The 25,614-nt window shown below is 39.7% G+C and overlaps 1 protein-coding gene across 1 annotated transcript; it reads right to left on the reverse strand.

The window, feature by feature from the left end:
• Window positions 1-911: 911 nt before the first annotated feature.
• Window positions 912-24,695, reverse strand: LOC117416311 (A disintegrin and metalloproteinase with thrombospondin motifs 15). Its single transcript, XM_034027425.3, has 8 exons — window positions 23,509-24,695; window positions 13,140-13,272; window positions 11,136-11,303; window positions 7,634-7,917; window positions 7,373-7,550; window positions 6,971-7,146; window positions 5,058-5,233; window positions 912-4,403 (listed from the first exon to the last, which is right to left on the reverse strand). Exons 1-8 carry the CDS (start codon window positions 24,478-24,480, stop codon window positions 3,632-3,634), a joined length of 2,859 nt encoding a protein of 952 aa, XP_033883316.2. The 5' UTR covers window positions 24,481-24,695; the 3' UTR covers window positions 912-3,631.
• Window positions 24,696-25,614: the final 919 nt, after the last annotated feature.

The raw sequence follows: 25,614 nt of genomic DNA on the forward strand, positions 1-25,614 counted from the left end.
TGGAAAGACAGTCCAATTACTCACCCTGTGTGTGTACTCTTTCCAGAGCTCTGGTACTATTGTCAACGGTGATTAAGATACTCTGGGCTTTGGGCAATCAATCGCTCCAAGTCCTCTAAACAATCCCTTTCTAGACAAGCTGTTGGATTAAGAAATCCAAACACTCTGTGAGAAAGCAGTGGGTTAATGTTAACTTCAAAGTGGTTAGTGTTGCCAGAACCAAGCACAGAGGTATCTTAAAATGATAAACATGCAGTGAACCCAGCAAAGAGAACAGCTTCCAGCTCTACCGCAGGTTGCAATGACTGTTCGAACGCAGAAAACAGCAGCTTCCTTCTGATGGTGCCTTTACAGGTGTCAACATATGATATGAAATAAATCTGCAATGTTTACTGAACCTGGACTTATTAACAACAGATGGATTTAAATTGAAAGTATCCACTCTCTTAAAACTACAGAAATATAGGACAGTTGGTTGTTGCAGTATATGCTGTTAAATATCAGCTGTAAACATTAACAAAAGGCAATGCTTAATATGTTTTCCATTGGGTGTCTCTTATATTATAAGAGATCTCATGCAGTTTCGGTGAGAGAACTGTGGATCAAAGTTAAGGGCTTCTAGTGGCTCCATCTGTGCAAAATGCTGTCTCGTGTTATATATCAGAGCCACTGTGGCAGAGCAGAGGCTCTGATCACATAGAAATATGTGTTTTTGTGGCTGGCAGTCATCTTGGCTTAGGTGTAGAGGAACAGCCTGGGGCCAAGATGGCCACCTTTGCACAGCCACACAGTTTAATTGGTTTGGTGTTTTGTTTAATAAAAAAAACATGTGGACTGTTTAAATTGCTTAATTGGAAAAGTGTGGAATGTGGCCTACTCATCAACGTCACAAACGACTCAAAAGCCATGTGTAAACAACAACTGATATTTACAATATTTATTTGTGCACAGCCGATTGGGGGTATACATGGTATACAGAGCAGCCAGTACAACATATAACAAGTCTTTTGCTGTACAAAAGTGCAAAAGAAAACATTAAATTCCAAGTAATATAGGAACCATCTTTTAGATGGAAGATGTTGTCCCTCCGAACCAAAAAAAACAAACAATACAAATAAAACACAAATACAAAATAAGTGATGTAAAGGATTACAGGAAGTTCAGTTAAATAGGTACACAGCAATGAATTCAGTCCATACATACATGGGGAAGGGTCAACCTTTTAAAATACATGTACAGCATAACATTGTCTGTGTTTGCCACGTTTATTCTTTGTAATAACTTAGTTTTTAATGATGTACCAGACAGGGCTCTATAGTAGCAGCTGCACTGCTGGCAAGGAATGGGAAATGAAACCATAAAAATGGTGAGTTACCACAGACGCAGTATGTTTCTGTTGCTGCCAAGACACACTACAAGAACATGGCAATTTCCGGCACTATAAGTGACTTGGATAAAAAGGGTCGATGTTATCAAATTCCTTTAAATCCTGACTCTATAAAATAAGCCGACCACTCTGCAGTACTTTTGTGGGATCAGAAATAAAGCAATGACCCCTTTTTATCCAAAGGATGCCATCGTTCACAGGAAGACGAGCGCCGGGCTGTTTTTAATGCTCTTGTAATGGGATTCTTCTATTAAGCTCTTAAAAGCTTAAGAAATAAACACGGAATGTTTTTTGACTAGAGGAAACACATCATTTATGTTAACTGAATAAGGACAACCCTATAAAGTTTATTTTATTTACCACAAACTTTCCAACTCTTGGCTCTTGAGTCGGATAACTTGTCTCGTTGAGCCCCAAAACACGTCTCCTTTGATTTCGAGGTAACATCTTATGTCTATGTATATAACATTGTATTTACCAACGTGGCTGTGTATCGGCAATTCCTATGTAACGACAGTGTAGTTAGAAACACTTCATGTATTGTATTGCTTTGTGGTGAATAATCTCCCCACAATACCAGCACGAAGTGGCCAACAGACTTGAAATGGGTTTTGCTGTTTAAAGAAAATTGGCCCTCTCATATACAAAATGTGGTTTTGCTTTGAATAAAAGGCCAATCTCCAAGCCAGTAACACTAAACGGAGATCTCACATTGCAATCCGTAGGCAGAAGGATAGCTGAAAGGGAACATCTGGCACATCTGGGAAAACACATTACAAAATAGTATGACTTGGTACTTCAACGTTACTGACGTTATACTACTGCTGTGCAACTGAAGACTTCCCTGGGATAACATTTATGGCACAGCGATCCTTATAAAAGCATAGTATCAAAACCAAACAACCATTGGGATAAAGATATTTGGCATTTCATGAAGCTGAAATAATTTAACACAGTTATCATAGTCGTTGTAATTTGGTATGTAAAAAAAACAAACGCTATAAGGATAGTGGTGCAATGATTAAAAATGAATCCTGCGGTTAGTCATACCAAGTTTAGAAGTAGTATGGTATTTGTTTACTACTTGGTTGTAAACAGTCTGAAAGTGAATGATAACCATTCAGTACATAGGGTATAAACAGGGGTTCACTCTGCCTGATCCCGGATCCAGTACCTTTTACTTTTTGATAAGGGAATGTATTGTACTGACAAGTTTAGACGTTTGAATTCACCCAACAGAATTCAAATAAAAAACAGAAGCACCATACACATGTCAAGTAGACAGCATTGCATTGATGGTGTTTGTAACCCAATAAATCTTTTTTTTTTTAAATAAATACATACTGTTTGCCGCGTTCACACTTCAGCACTACAAAATACTTAGTAAATTATTGAATACGTGGCGATTATAAAACATCTTATTTTATTTTTTATAAACAAAGTTAGTTTTTATGACGTTTTTAATTAGTTTTGTGTAGCATGTATTGTGTTTTTTTTTTTACTGTACTTTCTTTTTTTTTCTATTTAGAAGCAGTATGCCTCGTGGTATGCTGAACTTGACTCATTCAAAATGTATTCTGTCGTAATCCAGGAGAAAGCATTCCCCTAAGTGGGTTGTTTGGATATTTGATGGGTTCCTTATGCTGTCAGTCATACATATTTACTGCTAAAATAATTGAAACAACTATTGCCATTTGATAGATTTTAGGGGACATATGTTGAAAGAAATCCTTGTCCTTTTGTAGCACTGCAGTGTATGGTGGCTCAATAAAAATTAATTATGTTGAGATCACAAGATAATTATGCTGTGATCTCAACGCAACACATTTTTATTTATTTATTCTCTTTCCTTAATGAGTCATTATTTATAAACCCCATTAAAAAAATAAAAATGTGTTTCTATATAAAACGTTAAACCGTTGAGTATACTTTAATGATGACTGACCCTTATAAAAGTTTGAGTTACCATTTTATGAACGACCCAATATTGTATTTTCTGTTCCGGCAGCATTTTTCTGAACTCTTGTTTGTTTGCTTTCTGTTAGAGGTAGACGTGTGTGTTCCGACTCCATTCCGTTTAAATCAATCAACTTGTACCTCTCTCTGTCTTTACATGTTTTCTTCATATAACCCCTTTGATGCACCAGAAACCGTCCTGCTCCATCACTTTATCATCCAATACATTTGACCAATTCCAGACGCAAGAAAGAAACGTCCACCGTTATGGGGGAGGATGGGGGATTGTTAGCACGGCCACAGTGTGCAAAAGTCAAGTTCCTGTGGCTTCCTCTTGGTATTACAGTGATCTCTGGGCAGCAGTAGTCCAGTCTGTGTCTTGCAGCGTAAAACCCGTCTTTTAAACCCTTTCCCACAAGTCTTGGAGCAGGGGGACCACTCCCCGATCTCCCACACCGGGCACGGGTCTCCACATATTCGCAAGTCCTCCGGCCGCACTGAGGTGTCACAGCTGGCAGCTGATTTACCGCTAGCGTCGTGGCACTCCACCAGTCTCCTTTGCAAACCGTCTCCACAAGTCACAGAACACTCGTCCCAGTTGGTCACAGCCCATTTATACATGGGCCTTTTATATTCTGGCTTCCTACCTTCCACCCTGTTTGTATCCACCAGCACGCTGTTGTGTGAATGGCTCCTCCCGTCCTTCTTATAACCCTTATCCTCCTTGATTTCCTTCGGTAGATAGAAGGAGTATCGGACCCGAGGGGGCGTCATTTTCCCCACGGATAACACCTCGATTGTTAAAGGTTCTAGGAGTGGTTTGAAGGCTTGCAGCGTCTCCACCGCTGTGGTTGTCCCACTGTAGCGTAGCAAGCTCCCCTTGACTGTGATATCTCTCTCCACCGCCGAGACCACGTAGTGTCCATTCAGTAAGTATTTACCCTGCCCGTTCTTCACAGCCAGGTAGTTGTCATCGCTGACCATCCCCTTGTAGCCTCTTTGCCTGACGTCAATGTTCGAAGCTCCAGCTGGCAACATCACAACAAAGTTGTACCCGTGTCTGTAAAATATAAAACTGAGTAAGTGAAATTGAACACATGCTATATGTTTTGGCATGCAGAGGTTACTCGTATACTGCTCTTAATCCTTTGCTGATATTTTGACGCCTGAATGACTGATAAAGGGAGTGCTGATTTACGCTGTGGCCTGATAAACAACTTGGTTTGTTGTCAAGCTTGCCACATTTTTACATGCTACACCACATCTGTCTGTGCGAATGATTTCTGGTCGGGGGAATTACCATTCGTGTGGTGTTCTGAAATAGCCCTATTTTAATTTAAAGAAGGTGCCTGTGGAGAGTAAAGGATGAAAGTGGAACAGAACACACGTGGATGAAAGGGAACTTGGTGACAGTGATCATCAGAGTTTTTCAGGAAGAGAGACTGAGGCAATAGCATGCACTTGCACGTCAGGACCCTATTATGAAAACAATACTGCCGTGTGTGTGTGTGCATACAGTGCTACGTGAAGCAAGTCCTGGGGATTACAGCTGTTTTTAAAACCGCAGGATCAAGGACAGGTAAAGACACTGTCAGTCAGTAAGACGCTGTCATTGTGTTGATAAAGTGGACTCTGTTACAGCTCTGAAAACCATTCACAATACTTTAGCTAATCCCAGAAGGCTACTAAAACAAAGGATTGAAGATAAACACACCTGGGCTTTGTAAACAATCCTGACACCTTCTTGCAGCTTCTGTTATCCCCACCACACATGCCACACTTATCAAACTTCTTGTTGGAGCTCAGCTTTCCATCACAACCGGCTTTGATGCATTTTCCTTGGACACAAACAGCTGAGGAGTCGGGCATGCAGTGGGTCCCATCCACCACCTGTGGGTTCAAGAAATCAAATGTCAAACACAAAGTGCCTTCAATCTTCAATCTGAAGACTGTAGCGAAAATCTCAAGGAGGCGTTTACTCCAACCATTTGATATTACACCGTCTTGTGACACTGAAAAGTATTGACTTTGGCTAACTTTGTCAGCTGACTTGTTCAATCAAGTACTCTGTAATCCTTATTTGTTCTAGTCTAAATAGATTCGGATTGAACCAATCGTCATAACTCCTTCCTCTAAACCCTGGGATTAGTCTGGTTGAACTTTGCTTGACCCTTTACAAAACCACAATGAACTTGTATTACGGTTAACAGAATTGAACACGATATTCTAGGTGCGGGCCCTCCAGTGCATTATAAAACCTCATTGTACTCTTTCCAAATTTACAATGTGCCAAAAGAGTGAGTGCTTGAGCACTCGGCATTTTTTTAAGGGATCTAAGTTATGTTTTTTTGCACAGCAGCTGCTAGAAGTAGTAAATAAAATCCCTGCTGTTCCAGTATCAGTGTGGCACATTCTTCATTATTTCCGAAAACACAGAATAAAATCAGTTTGCGACCATGACACTGTCAATGTAAGAACAGTAATGTACACCATACGAGTGAAATTCAAAGAGAAGTGCTGTATTTGATAAGGGGATGGTTCTGTCTTGGGTTGTATTAACAGTGGATGCCAGCACATTGCAGCTGCTTGAGTAGCCATACCCTTCCATTCTGTCTGATACACCCCTACCACTCTCTCGACTGTTTATCCACTTCAGAGCATTTTAAAAAGATAAGCAACCCAGAAATCCATACTAGGTGGCTTTTTCATCTTTAAGAGCAGAAGGAGGTATAAGAGGACTTATCTTTCTTTGCTGGTATGTCATTAGCTAACTCACCGAAGGCTATAGAAAGTTTAACTGGATAACAGGTACGATTATTACACTATGTGCTAGGCTGAGGCTGGAGAAAAGATTCTAATCTTTTCTTTTTTTTTGGGTCACGGTTCATTTTAAGGCAAACTTTTGTTAGTTCATTAATTGTTAACAATTAGCTTTCTAGCCCCCTAACAGAACAGTTAAAACGACAATAAAGGCACTGTATACTGGTTGTGCAGAGGTCAACTACAATACAATAATGGCCTCAAGCTGTGGTTCCATTGCTTAAATAGCTAATCATTAACAAAATGTATTGCTATGTTAGTAAGCTAGCTGTTAACAGTTAATGAACTAAAAATGTGCCCTTTAAAAATGTGATTTTTTACACAGCAGTCTGTCTGAGGTACTAAATCATAAATATTCATGTAGATACACTAAACGTAGCCACATACCTGTACTTCAGTGCTTCAGATTGCATTCCAAATAGTCAGATATTTTAGCCGATGTATCAGGATAAATGGAGATGTGAAACTTGTAGCATAATCCTAAAAGTGTTGATTTTAATTTACCTTTTTACTGTGTTAGCATTTTTTTTGTCGTCGTTATTATTTTTGAAACACATACCAGTACGACAGTAAGCTGAACATTATGGCCTTGCATTGCACTGAAACAAATTCATTACTTAAATAAACGTTTCTACCGAAATTTATAGTCATGGATTTCTTGGTATAAATGAATATTTCTTGGGCCATATTTCAGGTTAAAAAAAAAACACTTGTAGCTTCTGTAAAACCTCGGAATTTCAGAAAAAAAAAGAGAAATGAGCGGAAATGAAAACCCTTGCCCATCCTGAGTCACTGCAATCTGCTCACCTTGGGTGCAAGCACGTAGAAGTAGCCTGTGCCATTCGCTCTGCAGATGAGTTTACATTTGTCCTTTGGTGACACTCCCGAGTATTTGGGGACCCAGACCACAGAGGGGGTAAGTCGGTTAGTGTTGAGGCTGTACCCATTGAAGGCTTCGCACTGCTCCTCTCTGAAACTTTTACCTGGAAAAACACATTGGTGTTTATTACTTAAGAGACGTTTCTCATCGATGGTTCACAGGCTGAAGAGATCCATGTTACAGATTTGTGAATTGTAACCGATTTAAATACATTTGTGCTACAAAAACGAGTAACAGATACTTGCATGATTCAAACACTAAAAAAAAAAAAAAAATAGCCGTCATTGCCTAGACTTTTGCATTCAATGTTTGTAAAATGAGAGCTGTACCTGTTTCTGGGCACAAGTCCAAGTTGCAGGAGCGGTATTTGATGCGGACACCCTGACAGTATTTGCCATCATTGGCTGGCACAGGGTTGTTACACTCCCTCTTGGCCAGTTGCACTCCACCACCACAGGTTCGAGAGCAAAAACCAAAGGGGCCCCACTTTCCCCAGCGGCCGTCCACCTTTGAAAAAACCAAAAGGAGGAGAATGTATATCTGAGCTTGACAGGTGTGGGTGGGTGGGTTTCTAAAGCTGCAGAACTCACCTTGTATTTTGTCACGTTATGTCTTTCCACACAGGCTCCCTTCAAGCAGAAGTTTCTGTCCCCGCAGCTGGTTCCGTCGGCCCAGGGGAAGTGTCGGGTTTGGCACACCAGTTGCCCCCGGGCCTTGCCCGTGCACCAGAGCTTGGTGCAGGACTGCATATAGGGGCAGGGTTTGGAGCCCGTCCCGAATGCTAGCTCGCACTGTCGGTTCAGGTTATAGCTGGACCCTGGGAGAGTGTCTGGCAGAGCAATTGGCTTCTGGGGCTGATCAAGAAGGCAGTCACCTGCACGCAAAAAGCCATAAATGTAAAAATACTGTGGGATAGTAAAAGCATAGTTAAAGAACAGGGGCGCTATCTCATTAAGGACTAATTCCCAACACAGCGGCGACAGTTATGACACTTAAGGAAAGACCAGGTCAGTCATCCACAGTCAGTTATCTGCCTGGCAGAGACAATCTGTGAGGTTTCAAATGGTTTGTACAAACTGTAGTTGACCATTATCAATCCCTGCAGATACATGGAAAAAGCAACATTTTCTGACTAACGCATGTGACAATCTGTACAAGATAGCAGGAATAACATCATTATGCCGTACGATCGGAAACGAGGTATCGTATTGATGTCTTAGAGCTTGACAACAAGCTGTCATTTAACAATACATCAAACCAGTGTCAACTGGGGGGGAAACGCTACCCCATCAAAAAGGGGGGGACCTCACTTTGATGTGAGAAGTACCAGCAGTGTAAATCTTACATCTCTATGTGAACGCACAGTGAAGCAACACCAGCAGAGAAAAACAAAGTGACTGCTAGTTGCTATTCCCTACCAGGCTTTTGAGAATGAATAAGAGAATCGAGACAGGAGAGCTCTGGCCAGCTGTGCAGCAGTGGTGAATGAGTCACACTCATACCTCACATCGCACCACAAGATCTCAGTAAATGGGTGTATTGATTTGGTTTTCTTGGCAGAGGCGTAACTTACTTGGGGGATGTTTATTAGTATGTGTAAGGGTTTTCCCTTTGCCTGTCTGAATGTCTCAGCTGCTGAAGACATACAACGCAAGAACATCCTCTCTCTCTCTCTCTCTCTCTCTCTCTCTCTCTCTCTCAAACAATAACAGTCTTTCACCAAAGCATGCGTTCAAAAGAAAATAAACCTGTGGGACATTTCAAATATATTTATTTTTAAGAGGAAACGCTATTTTATTTTTTTAGCTCAGCTATTTGTAATCAGTGAATTCTATTTATTTCTTTTAATCAAACACATTTAGTTCTGCCCAAACATGTGGATAATCTTTACCTGCCCAAATAAGCACTTAAGTTGAAAAAGAAAACCCCGCCTCAGAGTGTTGGACTGCAGCGGTTCCGGTTTCGTTTCTCAGGAATCATTTTAAACAAGCCCCCGAGTCAGCAGTGTCTAATGGGAACCATGTTTTTTGTAGCAGTGCCATGCTGTTAAACAGCGCAACTAAAGCAGCCGTTCCATCAACTGAGAAGACTAAAGTGTTGCATGTGATAGCGTATGTTGTTGAACAGCTTGTTTAGCAGACTGTGAATGTTGCTGAACGAGCCTTTTAGCAATCACCCATGTGTGACCCTATAATATAGACTGATGACACACTGCTTTAAAAACGCAGATGACCCATGACAGCGAGCTTCCCTGCTGAAAACTGAAAGACAGAGAGTAAGAATAGCTGCGAGCCGTTAACAAAAAAGTGGTTATATTGAGCGTCGGTGTTGTCTGCACCTTTATTATTTAATGGTGCAAATCTACAAAATGAACATGGCGACTTTTTTCTAATTATAAAAATAGTTTTCAAACTTCAAGTAATTCTTCCACATAAGATATTAATAATAAATATGCTGTTTTATCGTTTGACAGCGTATGATTTATTGCAAACACATATACATTCATTTATAAAATTGAACAAGTCAGAAATGATCAAGCACATTTTTAATCCCAGCCCAAGCGTTGCTGCGTGTGTGTGTTTACCAGTGAGATTGTAAGATTAAGACTGAGGGGTTATATGGTGTAAACATAATAGGTAGGTTGTCTGCTTTGGTTCTAAACAGTTATAAGGTATACAGTGTGTCTGGAAAACACAATCATGAATACTAAACTGAATGGTAGGGGGGATAACATAATTCATATTCAAAGGCTTGGTTTTCTAGGACATTTACTATGTAACAAAACAATATTTCAAAATGTCAAGCCAGCTAATGCCCAACCCAATGAAGAGACTCAAAAGCTGGCAACTAATATTTTACAAAGACCTCCCAAATAAACTGAAACCCTATGTACCCCAGGCATAAACTAAATGTTTACTAAACTACAAAAATATAAGAGGCAACCCCTAAAACATGTTTAGTAATCACAAAGATATTAGTATTGCTGAAGTTTGCATTTAGCTTTCCAGTACAACTTAAAGGTAAAGTATTTTTCATGATCAAACTCTACTTTGTGACGTCACCATCAAAAAGCCTTCTGAAGTAAAATACTAATAATGTACAAAACTATGGCACTCGCCTCCCTGTCTCTTAAATCAAACCAACTATACTTTTCATAACCCTATTCTAAAGATAGCAAATTAATTCATTGGCTTACCATATTCTATTTAAAAGGCACAGCATGTATAATTAGAGAACTGAATGCACAGCCTTGCAAAAAGCCAGCACACTATTTTTTAGAAACAGAATGGTTAGAAAACGACTTTTTTATATATATATATATATATATATATATATATATATATATATATATATATATATATATATATATATATATATATAGGTGCTTTTACTTTAGAAGCTGGAAGATAGTGTAATCTGTCATTTCTCTACAGTCAACTCTGTTACTAGACAAAAGCACTAAACCAAATGTATCTCACCCAACCATGTAACCTTGTCCTATCTCTTAAATCACATTCTTAGAATCAGTTCTTAGACTACTTACTTTTATGGTCAATAGCATATTGCTATTGGCATACGGCAAACAAAAGTTCCATGGTGCTCTGATGTACACCTAAAAAACATGGTGAAATACTGAACACTGAAGGGCCCTGATATAGTAAAATATAGTCATTGAATAATTTACAGTAAGCATGGGCTAACCTTTGATTAACCAAATCAGTGAATTGTGAAATATCGAGGAGGCATTGTAATGGAATGCATTCAGTTGATCTAAACAGTGGTGGGTCTGTATTCAATTGGGGTCAAACCTTTAATTTTAAAGACAAGAATACACTAAAGATACACACACACACACACACACACAAACACAGAGATGTTGGTTTTGTCAAAGTTCCAGGATTTAAACACCAATGACATTTAGATTCACCACTGTTCAGATCAGTAGACCCCAACGTAGGGAACTGATTGTGGGATTGAAGTCTTGGGGCACTTGGTTCCAGCTGATCATGTGCCTGCTCAGCCAATGGCATGACCGTCTGGGGGAGCTGGGATCTATACACAGCATAATATGTAATCATCTGCTATTCTTACCATGGCCACTGTCTAGAAAATCTGTGATGATGGCGGCACTGCAGGCTGACCAGGGGTTGGAGCGGTCGATCTGAATCAGTGTGGGCGACATCATGTGATTGTCTTTCAGTTTGCCAAACACCTCCTCACAGGCCTTCACACTGTCATGGGGCATATTGAAGACGTGCCCTACACAGAAAACAAACCAAGAATTACTGTTTAAAAAATCCCATGTATATTGATCGAGTTAAAATGGTATGCAAGTGGTAAGCAATTATTATTAGTCCCCTACATCAATCTGTTTTCTGTACATTTGGTTTAGAGGATGCAAACTGAGTGAATCATTTTCTTAATTATTTTTATAAATCCTGTTTTACATGTACTGTATTGTGTTTTTCTCATAGTCTCTGTGATAATGAGTAATTATAACTTGTTCTCAGTCCTGAATCATACTTGAAAATAACAATTCTCTATAATATATAACCGCAAAATGCTAGTTACATTTCTAAACTTATCCTGCTGTTTAGGTGTAGTATGCTACATGACTGAAATTTAAGTGCTGTTAGTGTGAGGTGTGGCTCTCCTCACTGTCTTGTTTTGTCACAGTTTCCTTACAGGAACCCTGGCGTTATTCTTAATGGACTTTTCTTTTACCATGTGATTTATATACAGTAGCTACAACTCCAGTTTATCAGGTTGACTCTTATCAAAGTTCTGAAGAGTTGAAAAAAAGTTGTTTCAGTTTCCTAGAAAATATTTATAATTTTGGTATGAAGAGCTTTTAGTGAAAACGCCTTGACTGTAATAACATCCTCCCCATTAGCTAACTTACTGCTCTCTACTACAGATTGCGGTCCAACAAAGAATTTAAACAAGATCTTAATATCCTTAAGATCACAGTCACAGCCCCGCTCCATTGGGGAGTGAAATTAATTTGGCAGCATTCTCCTAACTGATTATCAAAACATTAACTATTGTGTTTAAGAAGAAATTTGCTGTGGCACTTAGAAACAGGAGGAAGCTGCTGACTCCTTTTAAGGTTCCTTTCTTTATTAAATAAAAAGCATGTCATATTTAATTTCCCAACCAATGTACATAATTCTGAAATGTGTGTTGGCAGTCGCTGAGGTCAAGCGCTGTACATTCTGTGTAAGGGTTTAAAAAACAAGTAAAAAATGGTCTCTCTAAGTACCTTTGGGATAAACCAGGCCTCCCGTATATAATGAACCCCCCACCTTATAGCTGACAGTTGTAAACAGATGGATAACAGCATTCGCTGTCCAAACTGGGCGTTGTGTGTGGCTTTCTTTCACCAGAGCACATCTTTGATTGTGGCAAGTCCACATTACAACAGGCAGCTGTGCTGTGAAATTTCAATCCTAGTAACTGCCCCTACCCATGGATGCCATTAGTGGCATTTCAGGGGTAGGCTAATCCAGCCCTGGAGTGATGTTCTAAGGTCCAGTATGTGTCATTTAATGATTAGGTGCTTCAGGACCTGTTGAGGAGGTTACTTAGTGCAATTTAAAAATGAAGCACATGGTTGGAGCAAAGACCTGGACTGGAAGTGTTGACGTGGCCTACCTTGCATAGAGTAGACATAGAGGATGGGCAATGCTGCCCCTTCCAGTCCAGGTCTTTTTGCCAACCACGTTCTGTAATATTTATTAGATCCAGATAAGACTTTCTTTTAATGCACTCGACTTGTTCATGTATTTTATTATACCTATTAAACCAGATGTGGGTCAGCTGGGCTAGCTCACTTCCGAGTTAGGAGGAGTGTTTGGGGTTAAGGCTAGGGGTTAAGAGAGCCGCTGAAATAAAACTGCTGCTAACATAGATAAAAAAAACATGCTTTGAATCAACAATGTCATGTTATTAGCTTATACAGTTAGGCAAGACTGTTCTGGATGAATCAGTCTTCTCAGGAACTGAAGAGGCACAAGCAAACATCAGTGTTCATGCTTTTTCTTAACATGTCCCTTGTTCTGTGTGGAGGGTATTAAGGACCCTGCTGCGGGCTACCTAGCTCATGTGCTGTCGTGAAGGCTGAGGGCAGCCCATCATCCTCAATGACAGAACAGCTCCTCTTCGAGTCGCACATCGTCCCCACGTCCGCCATGCCCAGAGTGTCACAGGTAGTGGCGCCACACAGGTCCTGCCAGCAGCACAACAAAACACAAGGCACAATATTAGAGAACTGCATTGTTCTACCACGCACGTCCTTGTGTTCTTGTGAGTGTGAGAAACAACTCTAGGGTCGTTATGCTGAAATTATAGAACGTTCTTGCTACACCCCGCTTAGGGTTATATGAGTTCTTATCTGGCTACAAAGTTCTCCCCCGAGGGAAGTTTTCTTCAAACTCGACAGCCCCCTGACATACCCGACTCTGTTTATGTTCTGCAGTGCAAATATTTAGTTCACCACAGGTTGGTGGCGAGGATAGATCATTCTGAAATCTTGAAAGGACAAAATGATACTGGCTTGCTTTCCCTGTTATACTTTCACTTAGGGAATCTCTATGATGGCTTCAGATGAACTTGCCAGGCATTGTTGCTGCACCGCAAATAAATAAGACAAGGAAATCCAACATAGACAAAAGTACAACTATAGAACCCTGAAAAACACACTGATAGAAATATTAGATGGTCTTTTTAATTGTGTTTGTGTGTATGGGCAGGTTTATAGTGCTTGCTGGTTCCAAAAATTCTCCACAAGGAAGGAAAGTCTGACAAAACCTACCTTATGAGGACGCAGGTCAAGTCCTAAGAGTATTTAAACAGATATTAAACAGTCATTATTGTTTTTTAAAGCAAACTAAAAGTGCCCAAATATTTTGTTTGTTGCAGACTTTCACCCTGTGTGGAGTTTTGTTTGACTGGAGTTAGGAATAGTAAATAAAAATATAGTGACAGTCAATGAGAAGTCCTCATAAACACTATAAACAAATGTGTGTGTGAAATGCTATAATCAGACCCCAAATCCAATCATTCTCTGTTCTGTTTTGTACAGAAAATGATAGTTTACATTTTATGGGTCTAGCCAAAACTGTAAGAAAACAGTAATACAAGAAGGTATTTGTCCATTACCAAATTACCTTCAATGCAGTGGCAATACAATGACAATGCAATGGGTCTGTACTACGGGGCAATGCCAATGGTGTAAATGCACCACAGTGGTATCACAATAATATCACAATGGTGTAAATGTACCACAGTGGTATCACAATGCTATCACAAGTGCAGTCTTAACTTACATCCCAGTGGACATTTTTCTGCATCACAAATTCACCACACAAAATGGCACAATTGTGAGTTGAGCGATCCCAAGGAATAAATGACAGAAAAATGAAGAGACACACTGCCCCACAGTGCCTGTCGGTAGCCAAGGCCATTGCCCCTGACGTGTCACTGAAATTCACAAGCAGAAGAATAAAAATGCTGCCCTTGATAGCGTCCCTTGTGGAATACCAAATTGCAGCTGACGTGTATGCTTCATTCGGTATGGTTATGGTGATGGCAGAACGTCTTGGAACGGAATCATTGGGTGTTGTGGTGAGAGGATATCAGAGATCCCCAATGGGTGTAGTCTTTGACAGTACAGGAAACAGATGAAAAATAGTACTGGGGAAAAAACTGCAGAAGATGACACTGCACTGAATTACATCACCAGTAAGCCCTGAAAACTTTCCGTCTTGTCTGGAAAGAATTAGTTTCTCTCTCTGATGTCCGTCGTGGAAGCCCAGTACAACTTGCTTTGTGCTCCCCTGAATTTATTTTTCTCTTGGGGGAAATATTAACTTTGAAAGGTTTATGGTGGAATTCATTGCAAGTCTTTTGGAAACCATTTCCCTTACATGAAACAATATACCCTTCAATCTAGGATGGGTTTTGTTACAAAATTGAAAAATGATTCAGTGTTTGCATATGACAACTTAAACTTAATCAAACTGGATGAGGTTTGGTGAAATATAAATTGTTTTAAAAGCTGAATTTGAATTATTTCACCAACCTAAAATGTTCAGCTGCTACAAATTCTGTGCAAAAGAGACACCTTTAACACTACGTATTATATTATTAAAATCCCCAAAACAAAGCTACTACTTTTAAACATAAAAAGTGAGGCTGTTGCTTTTTAAACTTAAAAATTATGGATGGCGTACAGAGGACAATACTGTATAAGAACAAAAGAAAATTCACTAAGAAGAGGAGACCATTTGACCCACCTAAGCTCGCCCGGTTCCTAGCCTGATTGATCTTGAAACTTTGTCAAGTTAGGATTTAAAGGATCCAGGTGATTCTGCCTCAACAACATGACTAGGTAACCCATTCCTTACCCTCTCCACTCTCTGTATGAAGAGTCTCCTTCAACAACATGACTTGGTAACCCATTCCATACCGTCAACACTCTTTGTGTGAAGAGGTGCCTCCTTCTATCTGTCCAAAGTCTTATCTCTACTTATTTTCCAACTGTGTCCTCTACTTCTAGTTCCTGTGCTGCACTTGAATTATTGGTTCGGTTTACTAAGTCAACGTCATTTAAGATTTGAAAGACTACAATCATGTTCTCCTAATTCTTTTTTGTTCTAGGAATGCGTTATCTTCATCGCTCATTCCTATAAGCCCTGGGATTAATCTGGTTGCTCTTCGTTTTGGACTCTCTCCAGAACCTCAATGTTCCTTTGTTACTATCTACTGGAACTTTCACAAATCCATAATCACTGATAAAGGATCAAGGCATTCACAACGGCTCAAAAGCCTTTTTTAAATACTTTAAAGGACACAAAGCAGGAAAGAGCTCTTCTGTTATTCTGTATGTTGTAGAGGTATGGTACAGCAATTTGTAATAGAAGCACACCCAGTACTTCGAGCACCCCAGCACGGTGTGTTGTGAAGCCTCCAAGCACACTTGAACTTTGCTGTTCTGAGGTTTTCCTGATGACGAATCCAGGCTGTGTTCCTAAACTGTGGTTAGATATGAGCAGGGGAGTAAAGATGGGCTGGCTTCAGATCCCAGCTGCTCTGTGCTGTAAATGCAGCATTTTTAAGGTATGAGTAGCAGAGTATCTTAATGACTCAGGCATAGATAAGACACTTGTATATTTTTTTTAACATAATCCTATTTGTTTTTTTTTCATACATCAATGGTCTGGGGAATACATATCTCAACTTTCACTCTGAAGAGTTCTCCAGGGAATAAAGATTGATAAGTATTGCAGCGTATCCAGATTGTGCTTGTTTTCTGTTACCCCTGATATGCTACTCATTCAATCAAAGCACCAGCATTTGTTGCAAGAGAGAGAGATGCTCTTTCTCCTGGCCAATTCACTCCAGAAAAAGATGTGACGGCTCCCCAAAATAACCAGGGTTATGTTGCTACAATACAGGCAACACAGTAATGGGTAATGCAATGTTTTTAATACTGCAAGGTGTTCTGTAACACTTTAACTACAGTATGTGGCTCTGCTGTGCAAATCTCATAACAGCCTGCCAATACAATTGTATGGAAATACATGCATGCTGCCGGAGTCTGGCTAATCAGAACCCAGATTGCAGTATGCGCATGTGTAATTCAGAGTAGCAAACACTATTTGGAACATTGCCTTTGCTATGTTAGTCAAAGCCTTTGGAAATCCCTTTGCTGCTCTGCAGAATCATCATTGCTTTTGAGACTTATTTTTACAGCACATCATCCTCAAAAGAAAGACTGTTAGACTATTACACTGCACATGCCATTTGTCAAGAAACTCCCTGTACTGCAATTCAGCACACTTGCTTGACTCTACTTCAACAGTATGAGGTGCCAGGCCTGTACTTTGTGGTAAACCACTGCTCGGAAACCTCACTCAAAGTAGTTTAATCAGCAACAATATACATGAAACGTCTTGAAATCCACTGCTGCCCTACTTGGCAGATTGGGATAGTAGGTACTATTTGAAACAAGGAGAACAGCAGTATTATTATTATTATTATTATTATTATTATTATTATTATTATTATTATTATTATTATTATTATTATTATTATTATTATTACATTTGTCCTTATGTTTAACTCTTTACCTAATCTATAACCAAGTACAGTGCATGTCATTCTTTTTTCCTAAACTAAGAGCATCAACCAACAAATATTCCGGCTGCAATGAAAAGACTGGGGCTGTTTTTGATAAGCTGTTTTTTGCTCGCTGACCCATTTAAAGAACTTGAAAATGTAATGTATGCCTGCCTTCTGGCTCAGGTAATAGCAGGAGCATGCCAATGTGGATGACAGAGGAAAATGTGTGGGTGTAGGGAATGTAAACAAGCAAACTGTAAACTGCAGACTACAGTTATATCAGTTACATCAGAGTATAATAAATAACAGACAGCTATGAATTCCACTGCAGCCTATTGAACATGATTGAGGAATGCATTCAATGTAACCTCATTGTTCTACACATGTTCATGGTCAAACTGGGTCTGTTGCATTTTCTGTGTGCTGTAATCATGATTATATAATCCACGTTAATTGACCACATGAGTGTATATGTGACTCATTTAGCTTCAGGCGCAGTACTAAAAAAAAACATCTTAATAACAAATTGTTAAAAATATCTATACTTTTTCTAATGTTCTTTGGTATCTTTTTACTTTACTGGTCTTCCCTTTTTTTTTTTAACCCAGAGCTTTTTAATTTGAGCTCAGTCACAGATTCTGTAGACAGGCGCCAATATGAAGCCCCTTCCGTGTCAACAAAATGTACTTTTTAAAGGCTTGTTGAAAACATGTGTCACACAACTTTGGAGCTGGTAGTGTGGAACAAAAAATACCTCTCCCTCCCTAGCAGAAACATCACTTGATAAGATATCGCTCTCTTTCTTCATACGCTTAACCAGCTCCAAAGTTATCGCTGATATATATCATAAAGGGGGGTTGGGCAAAGTCTTTGTTCTAACTCTGTCCTTAAGTGAACCTATTAACTCCCTGACCAGGTCGTAAAGCACTTAAACAATTCATTATGCCTATTAAATGGCACACCTACTGTTGTCATAGAGACTTGAGATTATATGGAATACAGCACATGTTGGCCTTGGCCTGAGTGAAGCACAGTATACATTAGCTCACACACACATGTGTATAAATATCATGGGACCTTGAGGGATTCACCACTAAGTTTCACATCTGGAGGCCCTGAAGGTGATTGATTGCAGTGACCCAGTTTGCCACACTATAGTTACAACACATTTTAACCCATTCTTTCAAAGCCTTTCAACTGTACCAAGGCATGGAACTCATTACTGCTCTAAATAAGTTCAAGAGAGCTCAGCTTTGATTACTCGGGTTTTCAGTGCCAGTCTGTGTTTGAATACCAAGGCACTGAAGTTACGGGAGGAATAAATTTGCTGAAAATAAAAACAGCGCACGAACAATATGCTCAGGAAATACGTAGCCAAACCTTGAATGTGTCCCAGATTATGGAAATTCATGGTGATTGATTCTGACATGTTGCTTCATGGTGTGCTGATTGATGTGGAACTATGAGGAAATAAAGAAGACAACAGGAGGCTAGATGTATCAAAGTCATGTTTTTTGGTGCAATGAGGATGCAGAAATATTCAAATAGCACTGCTCCATTGTGAGATAATGCTATGCAATTCAGCTCAACAATGTCGGCCATGATTGACTGGTCAGTAGCACAGTTCATCGTTGGTTGTAAAACAGTTTAACAACATTTCTGAGAGTCTGAAAGGGATGATAGTGGGGGTCCAGTTTGATGAAGCATCTGTATCCCAGCCTGAAACTGTGTTGCATGTCTTTTATGTCATTAGACGTCTTAAATGAGGTTGTTTGTTCCTTGGCAGCTAAAAGTTCAAAGTCAAGTCACTTAGACAAACATTTTGGTTTTTGAAGGCACCAAAGGAACCATTTTGGTTCAAGCAGATGGATGTTTTTGGCTACTAAAGGCACTAACTGAACCAAACATTTGGTTTAATGGTGGCACTAACTAAACTAACCGTTTGTATCAAACAGACAAACGTTTTGACTAATGAAGGCCCGAAGTGACCCGTTTGTCTGCTTGACTTAGTTTTTCATATCCAACAGACTTATTGAGAACAAGAAAAAATACTTATCAGCAGAAAAGAAAAGAAAAATGTAATAAGAAAACATTTTTTGGCCTAAGGCTGGTAGTCTCATCCTAGAAACACCTCTGCTCTGTCTACAGTACAAGACAAATGGCATACAAATAAACCCTTGTTACATTAATCAAAACTGTGTATGTGCATTTAAAACATCATATGGACTGTATGAAATCTGCAGTATAGAGTTTCAGAACTTGTCCATAAAATAAAAGTTGTTGTTAAAATGATCATTGTTTTGTTGTTTAATAATTGGCAACTAGAAATGTGGGGGGAGGGGCTTAATTCAATCCACAGTTCTGTAACTAAGGCAACAAAGCAAATACTATGTGTGCTGGGAAGTACAGATAGATCTGTCGACACCATTGATAACAGTATTACTTCACAGTTACAAGACAGAAAGGAGAGGGAGGAGGTGGGAGAGAGGAGGAGTAAAGCAACTTTTGGAACGCAGGAAAACAATTCTGAACAAATTCAGTTTGACCTGAACTATTGTTATCTGTAAACACCTGAGGGGAAAGCCATTAAATCTTCAATGAAGGCCAATAATGACAGGTGCAGTTAAATAGAGTCCAATTAATCATTTCCAAAGATTTCTGAGAACATTTCTGCGGTGGTTTACCATACAATCTGTCCCTGTGTTTTAAAGTTAAAGCATAACTTTTGCTACAATACAGATATAGCAACACATGTCTTACTAATCATGATGAAACCCATTTCTACACAATTGGTAGATATATCCCTCCTGATACTGACAATAGCTTCTGTTAAAGACTGTCCTGTGCAAGTTTCATTATAATTTGTTAAGCGGTCCTCTAAAGTGTGACTTGTATAGAATACTTCAACCACACCCCTTGGTATGATAATACCGCACACTACAGTATACGTTTGCCTTCTCTACAACCAGAAGGACATAGTATGTAAGGCCCTTTGATTCATAGATGGGCATGGTTATTCAATACAAAACTAAATAAAGTGTTTATATGGTATTAAAGAGTCAACTGTATTTTTTTCCAAAAAGTTAAAGTAAAACTTTCTTAAAAACAAACAAAAAAAAAAACACCAAGGGCATTATTAGAAGTGAAAACATTTTAAGTCCAAATACACTCTGTGGTACCGTTGACCAATGGAAGCCTCGTGGTTTTGTAGATCCCCTTGTGCTACCATTGCCTATGCATTTGTTACATGACCAGTGTAATGTCAATACACTGTCATTGACAATCACTGTGTGTGCGTACACTTATTTTAAACATTGCAGGAGAATGGATTTGTAAGTTTTTAAAGGGCAGTGTTGTGAGATGAGGTTAAAAGCTCTATAACTACAAAAGCAGACAAGCCTGGTTTAACACATGCTGCAGCAGGAATGCACAATGGATGTGTCATGCGCTCGCCACTCTTGATAAATAGCTCTATTAATTGTGACTGATGGGGTTGTGGATATTTGCCCAGTACCTTCGCAGGCACACTAACCTGATTACTGAATCATTGTTAGACAAGGGGGGATCGCTGCAGCAGTATTGGCACCGGGAGTGCTTACCAAAGTTACATTTCAAGATTGGATGCACTGACTTCAACCAACTTTAATGTAATGATATATGCTGCCATGGAAACGCATTTTCCATAAACACGGTATTTTGTTTTAAGAAGGTGATTTAATACATTTAACCAATGCCAAAGAAAGATCTGTGACTGCAAGCAGAGAGAGCTGCTGAACTATAAGGGAGTAAAGTAGCCTATTCTTTTTAAAGCGGAATCTAATTGCAGGATCTAATATTGCAGTGCTGTATACTTAAGCATATTCAATGCATTGTAAATGATGGGGGGGGGGCATGGTAAAGAATGAGGAATGATGGTAAAGGATCTCTCTCTCTCTCTCTCTCTCTCTCTCTCTGGTTTAGCTCACATGCATCTCTGGTGCAGACCCTCTCAAACGTTGCTAACAACACTTTGTGCAATACAGCATTGCCATGAAGCTCAGTAGCTCGACTCGATACTGCCCATGAAGAGCTAAGAAAGACATTGTTCTTGCAAATGAATTAGCTCTTGTTGCTATGGGCAACCCCCTCCTAAACGCTTGCGTTTTTTAAACACACCCTGCAATGTGATTCTTGCATCTAGGATGGCTTTGCATTGCTATGCAATAAGCCACATTTCCAAGGGAACTCGCAGTTACCATCACCTGGGTTAAGTTTGTTCTTTCTTTTTTTTAACACAGTTGATGATTACTAAACAATATCTATTCCCAAACTGGGGTTTGAGAGTGACTGTATTTCAACATGTTCCAAGCAAGTGGAGGCGAGTGCTATACATTAATAATGCATGCTAGTAGATGCCAAGCATTACTCTGAACTGGAGGACTTTTAGATGAGCCACATCTGGAGAGAGTACAGCAGTGAGAAATGAATGATTCTCAAAGCTCCCCCATATGTTTTACACACCCAGCCCATAACGTAGCGGTTAATGCTATCAAACTGTTCAACCTATAAAAAAAAAAAAAAAAAAGGATCGAATTTCACAAGCTGGCACAAATAATTCCAAGCAAACGTGTACAAATCTCATCTTATTTTTAAAAGCAGATGGATGTGGAGCATGAATGTCATTTTGCATGAGTAATGTTACAATTTCCCTATGGCGATTATTCAACCAATTTTCCGAACTAGACTCTAATTTGTATAACTAATTTAACAGGTGTTGTATATCATATATTCATAAGGGGCCAGTTAAATCATCCTGTACCCACCAGAATAAGCTCCTTCTAGATTTGAAGAGTGCATTTTACAGCAGAGGCAAATGCACCTGGATTTCATCAGATAACCGGTATGTCCCCTAATGGGTGGTGGATACAATCCAAGGGGATTCCCTGGTGCTGTGAAATGCTCTAATTAAATGCTTATCCTGGCAGAGTATAGGCTGAAATGTACTCAGAAATCTACTTGGCAAAACCAAGCTTGTGGGATTGCCATGGCGAGTGGAGATATCTTTCCTAGATGATCATGGCTCTGCTGTTTTGAGCAGTCATCCATCTCCTAAAGTGTTCTCGGAGCTCTGCAATGGTGTGCTGTATTGAACGAGTTATTTTGTATTCTCTGTGTTTAAGGGGTTAATTACCGGGTCAGGTGTTTCTTCTGATCCGTACCATGTGCCACGGCATTCTGTTAAAACCATCCCCTTTGGATAAAGAGGTTAGGGCAAGCTCCACAGCAACAGGTCATCCAGCATCCCAACAGGACCGTTTATCAGTATTGTAACAATTGTGGAATTTAGGGAGTGACCAAGCTCCTGGCACGCAGAGCACAACTCGGGGGGAATTAAGAAATCTAAAGATTTTTTTTCTCCTCAAGAATTCTGGCAGGTGATTTATCAAGAGACATGAAATATGTCCACCTGGTAAATCTGGGACCCCGGTTTGAAGTTCTTGAAAAAGCTTGGTAAAGCGACTGTGGGATTTAGCAGGCTTGTAGCAAAAAGCCTGGCTGTGAGTGGAAAGGGCTTTCTTATTCACAGTGGTATGAGTTTGAATGAGGCATGATGCCAGCAACAGCTGAGCGCTCATTCATCGCCTCAACGTGGGTGCATTGTTGCATTAAAAGCAAACAGAAACAAATGGAGGATTATGATAGGGAAAATTACAATCCAAGCTACTCAATGCTAACACTTTGAAGAAATTGCTGGTATTAGTGATTTATGGTGGTATATGCATTATTATCACAAGATAACAAAGTTAATTCTTAACAGCATTGAACAGTACATTGCAGAAGAGGCACAGCATTAAAGGGATTATATTGTTTAATTTATTAGCAACATGTATTAAACTGAGATATAATTAAAGTAGTGGTGGGAGTATGTGTTTAGCGGCAATATGATTTTGGAGAGGAAAGGAGCTTTTGTAACTGTCGCTCCTCTTAAGAAATGCCAAACTGGTAAATGGCTGTATTGCACATTTGTAATTGAGGGGAATGAGTATATTTTGATACACTAGTGTAATTCGATGTTGTATATTTTGATTTCCGTTTTTCAATCACAATCCTAAGATATCTTGGTGTCATTTAAAAACCATCTGGACCAATATGCAACGTGCACATTTCATCTACTTAGAGACGTGATTCATTCAATATACAGTAACTGGGGCTGCGTTAAAATTCCAAGCGGGCTGTTCCCTTACATACTTCAGAAATGCAGATAATCACCAACCGGTACATACATTAATGAGCCATTTTAAGAAAGCAGCACCTCCTGCTGGCCCACAGTAAAAACTGCACACGTGTCTGGCCAACTTACCTGTTTAGTGAATAGGATAGCTGTATCCCAGTATTCGGGGTGTTTGTCGTTGGCTTTGTTTAACTTTTTCTGCCAGTTGCAGAAATTGCGCAAAGTCAGGGCTGCGTTACTGGATACCTTTGGCCCCTTGTCATCTTCGCTTATCACCATAAACTTAACCACTGCGATGTTGATAGAGTTAAGGATGCTGGGGTGCTTGTAAAGCCTGGCTGCAACAGACATGAGGGTGAGGAGATAGTGTTTGAGGTCATCGCCATGGAATTTAACCATGGAGTCGTCGGCTACCATGAGGATCTCAACATATCTGGGTATAGAAGCGAACCGCTTTGATCTACCGAGGGTTTTCAGGACAGTTTCGGTCAGGTTGGCTTTGATGTGTCCTTTTATGTTTTTATATTTATCCAAAGCTTCTAACACAGCCCGATTTAAACCAGATCCGACGCCGCATCTGGAGGTAGAGTTGTCGGTTTGGAGAAATGCGCTCCTGACACGAATAACGTGGGCCCTTTCGATGCTTTTTAAGCTTCCTGCAGTCGTGTCATTCTCAGAGGGGCTTATCAGATACTCCGACCCTTTGTAGCCAAAAGCGCCCTGTAACCCTTTGCAAAGGCTGAGGGCTGCATATGAATTGCGGTCGGAGTTGACATTACCAGAATAAAAGCAATGGCTCAAACTTGGATTAGTCACTGGGTGTGGAGAGGCACCGACCATCTGCATGGAAAAAGAAGGCGCAAGGAAACTGGAATCAGGCATCAGGCTGAGATAGAAATCCTGATTAAATGCGCTTATTTTAAAAGCAACTCTGCGGTGGATTGCTTCGTCTGTGCTGCTTACAAAATTGTGTTTTACGGGATTAGGATAATCCAATCTCACGGGAGTAAAAATCTCACTTTCCATGGAAGAGCTAATCTCGGTAAATAACAATAAAACATTCCAAAGAATTGTAAGGGTTCTGATGATCATCAGTACCATTGTTGAACTCGAGAGGGCTGCAAGTGTCGCTTGGTGTGCAGGTTCAGTGTGCTAGCACTGGTGATTGAGAAAATGAATGCATGTAGTAATCCAAGACAATGTCTGAAACTGTGCGTCCTTCAGTGTAAAGATCCCAGCCTTTGGTCAATTCCCATCTTCTACCTGTCTGCAGAGATGGCTCTCTTTCTGCGGGTTTTATACATTTGTGTCATGTGTAAACATCAAGGAATTGTAATAAGAGGGGTTTTTTTTCGTTTTTTTTTTTTTTGTGGGAGGTTCTGGAATAGCTCATTGGACCTGCCTCCAGTTGTGTTTTGTGTGTGTGTGTGTGTGTGTGTGTGTGTGTGTGTATGGGGGAGGTTCTGGAATAGCTCATTGGACCTGCCTCCAGTTGTGTTTTGTGTGTGTGTGGGGGGGGGGGGAGGTTCTGGAATAGCTCATTGGACCTGCCTCTAGTTTTGTGTTTTGTGTCTCAGCCACTTGTAGCTCACCAAATATTATTATCACTTTGCAGCACATTGCACAGGGCGCACGGTTCCCTCCCACTCGGTACAGGCAATTTAAAGAGGCAGACACACATATGCAGTTTCCAAACCATTCATTGAAAATGAGCAGTTACTGTGCTTACAAAATCCAATATGCTGACAGAACAATTAAATAACGCTATTATTATTATTATTATTATTATTATTATTATTATTATTATTATTATTATTATTATTATTATTATTATATGTATTGCTTCGCATAACCCACCAGTCTAGTGAAAGAAACATCTCGCTACATTGCAATGAAGGTGCTACTAACATATCAATGACGAATTCATGAACATTGATTAATCTTTCTTTGATTTGTACATGTAATACGAGGTTTCTGCTGACATTTTGAGAAATTGTTTTTGCCATACACGTGGTCTATTTATGAGAAACAGAAGTTCGTTTTGCCACACGACAGCAAATATGTGGAGTAATAAAGCAGTTCGCGTAAGTACAGCTCGCATTTCCAACGACACAATTTAGCACCCAGATTTAAACAGACCTTTTCACCCGTAAAATGTATTGAAATGAATGCCACCGACTTGTAGTTTTAACAACAAAGCAATTAGCTTTTCGTAACAGAATCGTGCCTTGAAGG

The sequence above is a fragment of the Acipenser ruthenus genome, chromosome 40, assembly GCF_902713425.1.
Source record: "Acipenser ruthenus chromosome 40, fAciRut3.2 maternal haplotype, whole genome shotgun sequence".
NCBI lineage: Eukaryota > Metazoa > Chordata > Actinopteri > Acipenseriformes > Acipenseridae > Acipenser > Acipenser ruthenus.

Excerpts from the sequence above, each read along its gene's own strand:
- LOC117416311 (XM_034027425.3), bottom strand. The coding sequence starts at position 24,480 with ATGGTACTGATGATCATCAGAACCCTTACAATTCTTTGGAATGTTTTA. Across the intron at positions 7,551-7,633 it reads ATAACGTGACAAAATACAAG|GTGGACGGCCGCTGGGGAAA; the intron begins GTGAGTTCTGCA and ends GTTTTTTCAAAG. Across the intron at positions 5,234-6,970 it reads TCTACGTGCTTGCACCCAAG|GTGGTGGATGGGACCCACTG; the intron begins GTGAGCAGATTG and ends TTGAACCCACAG.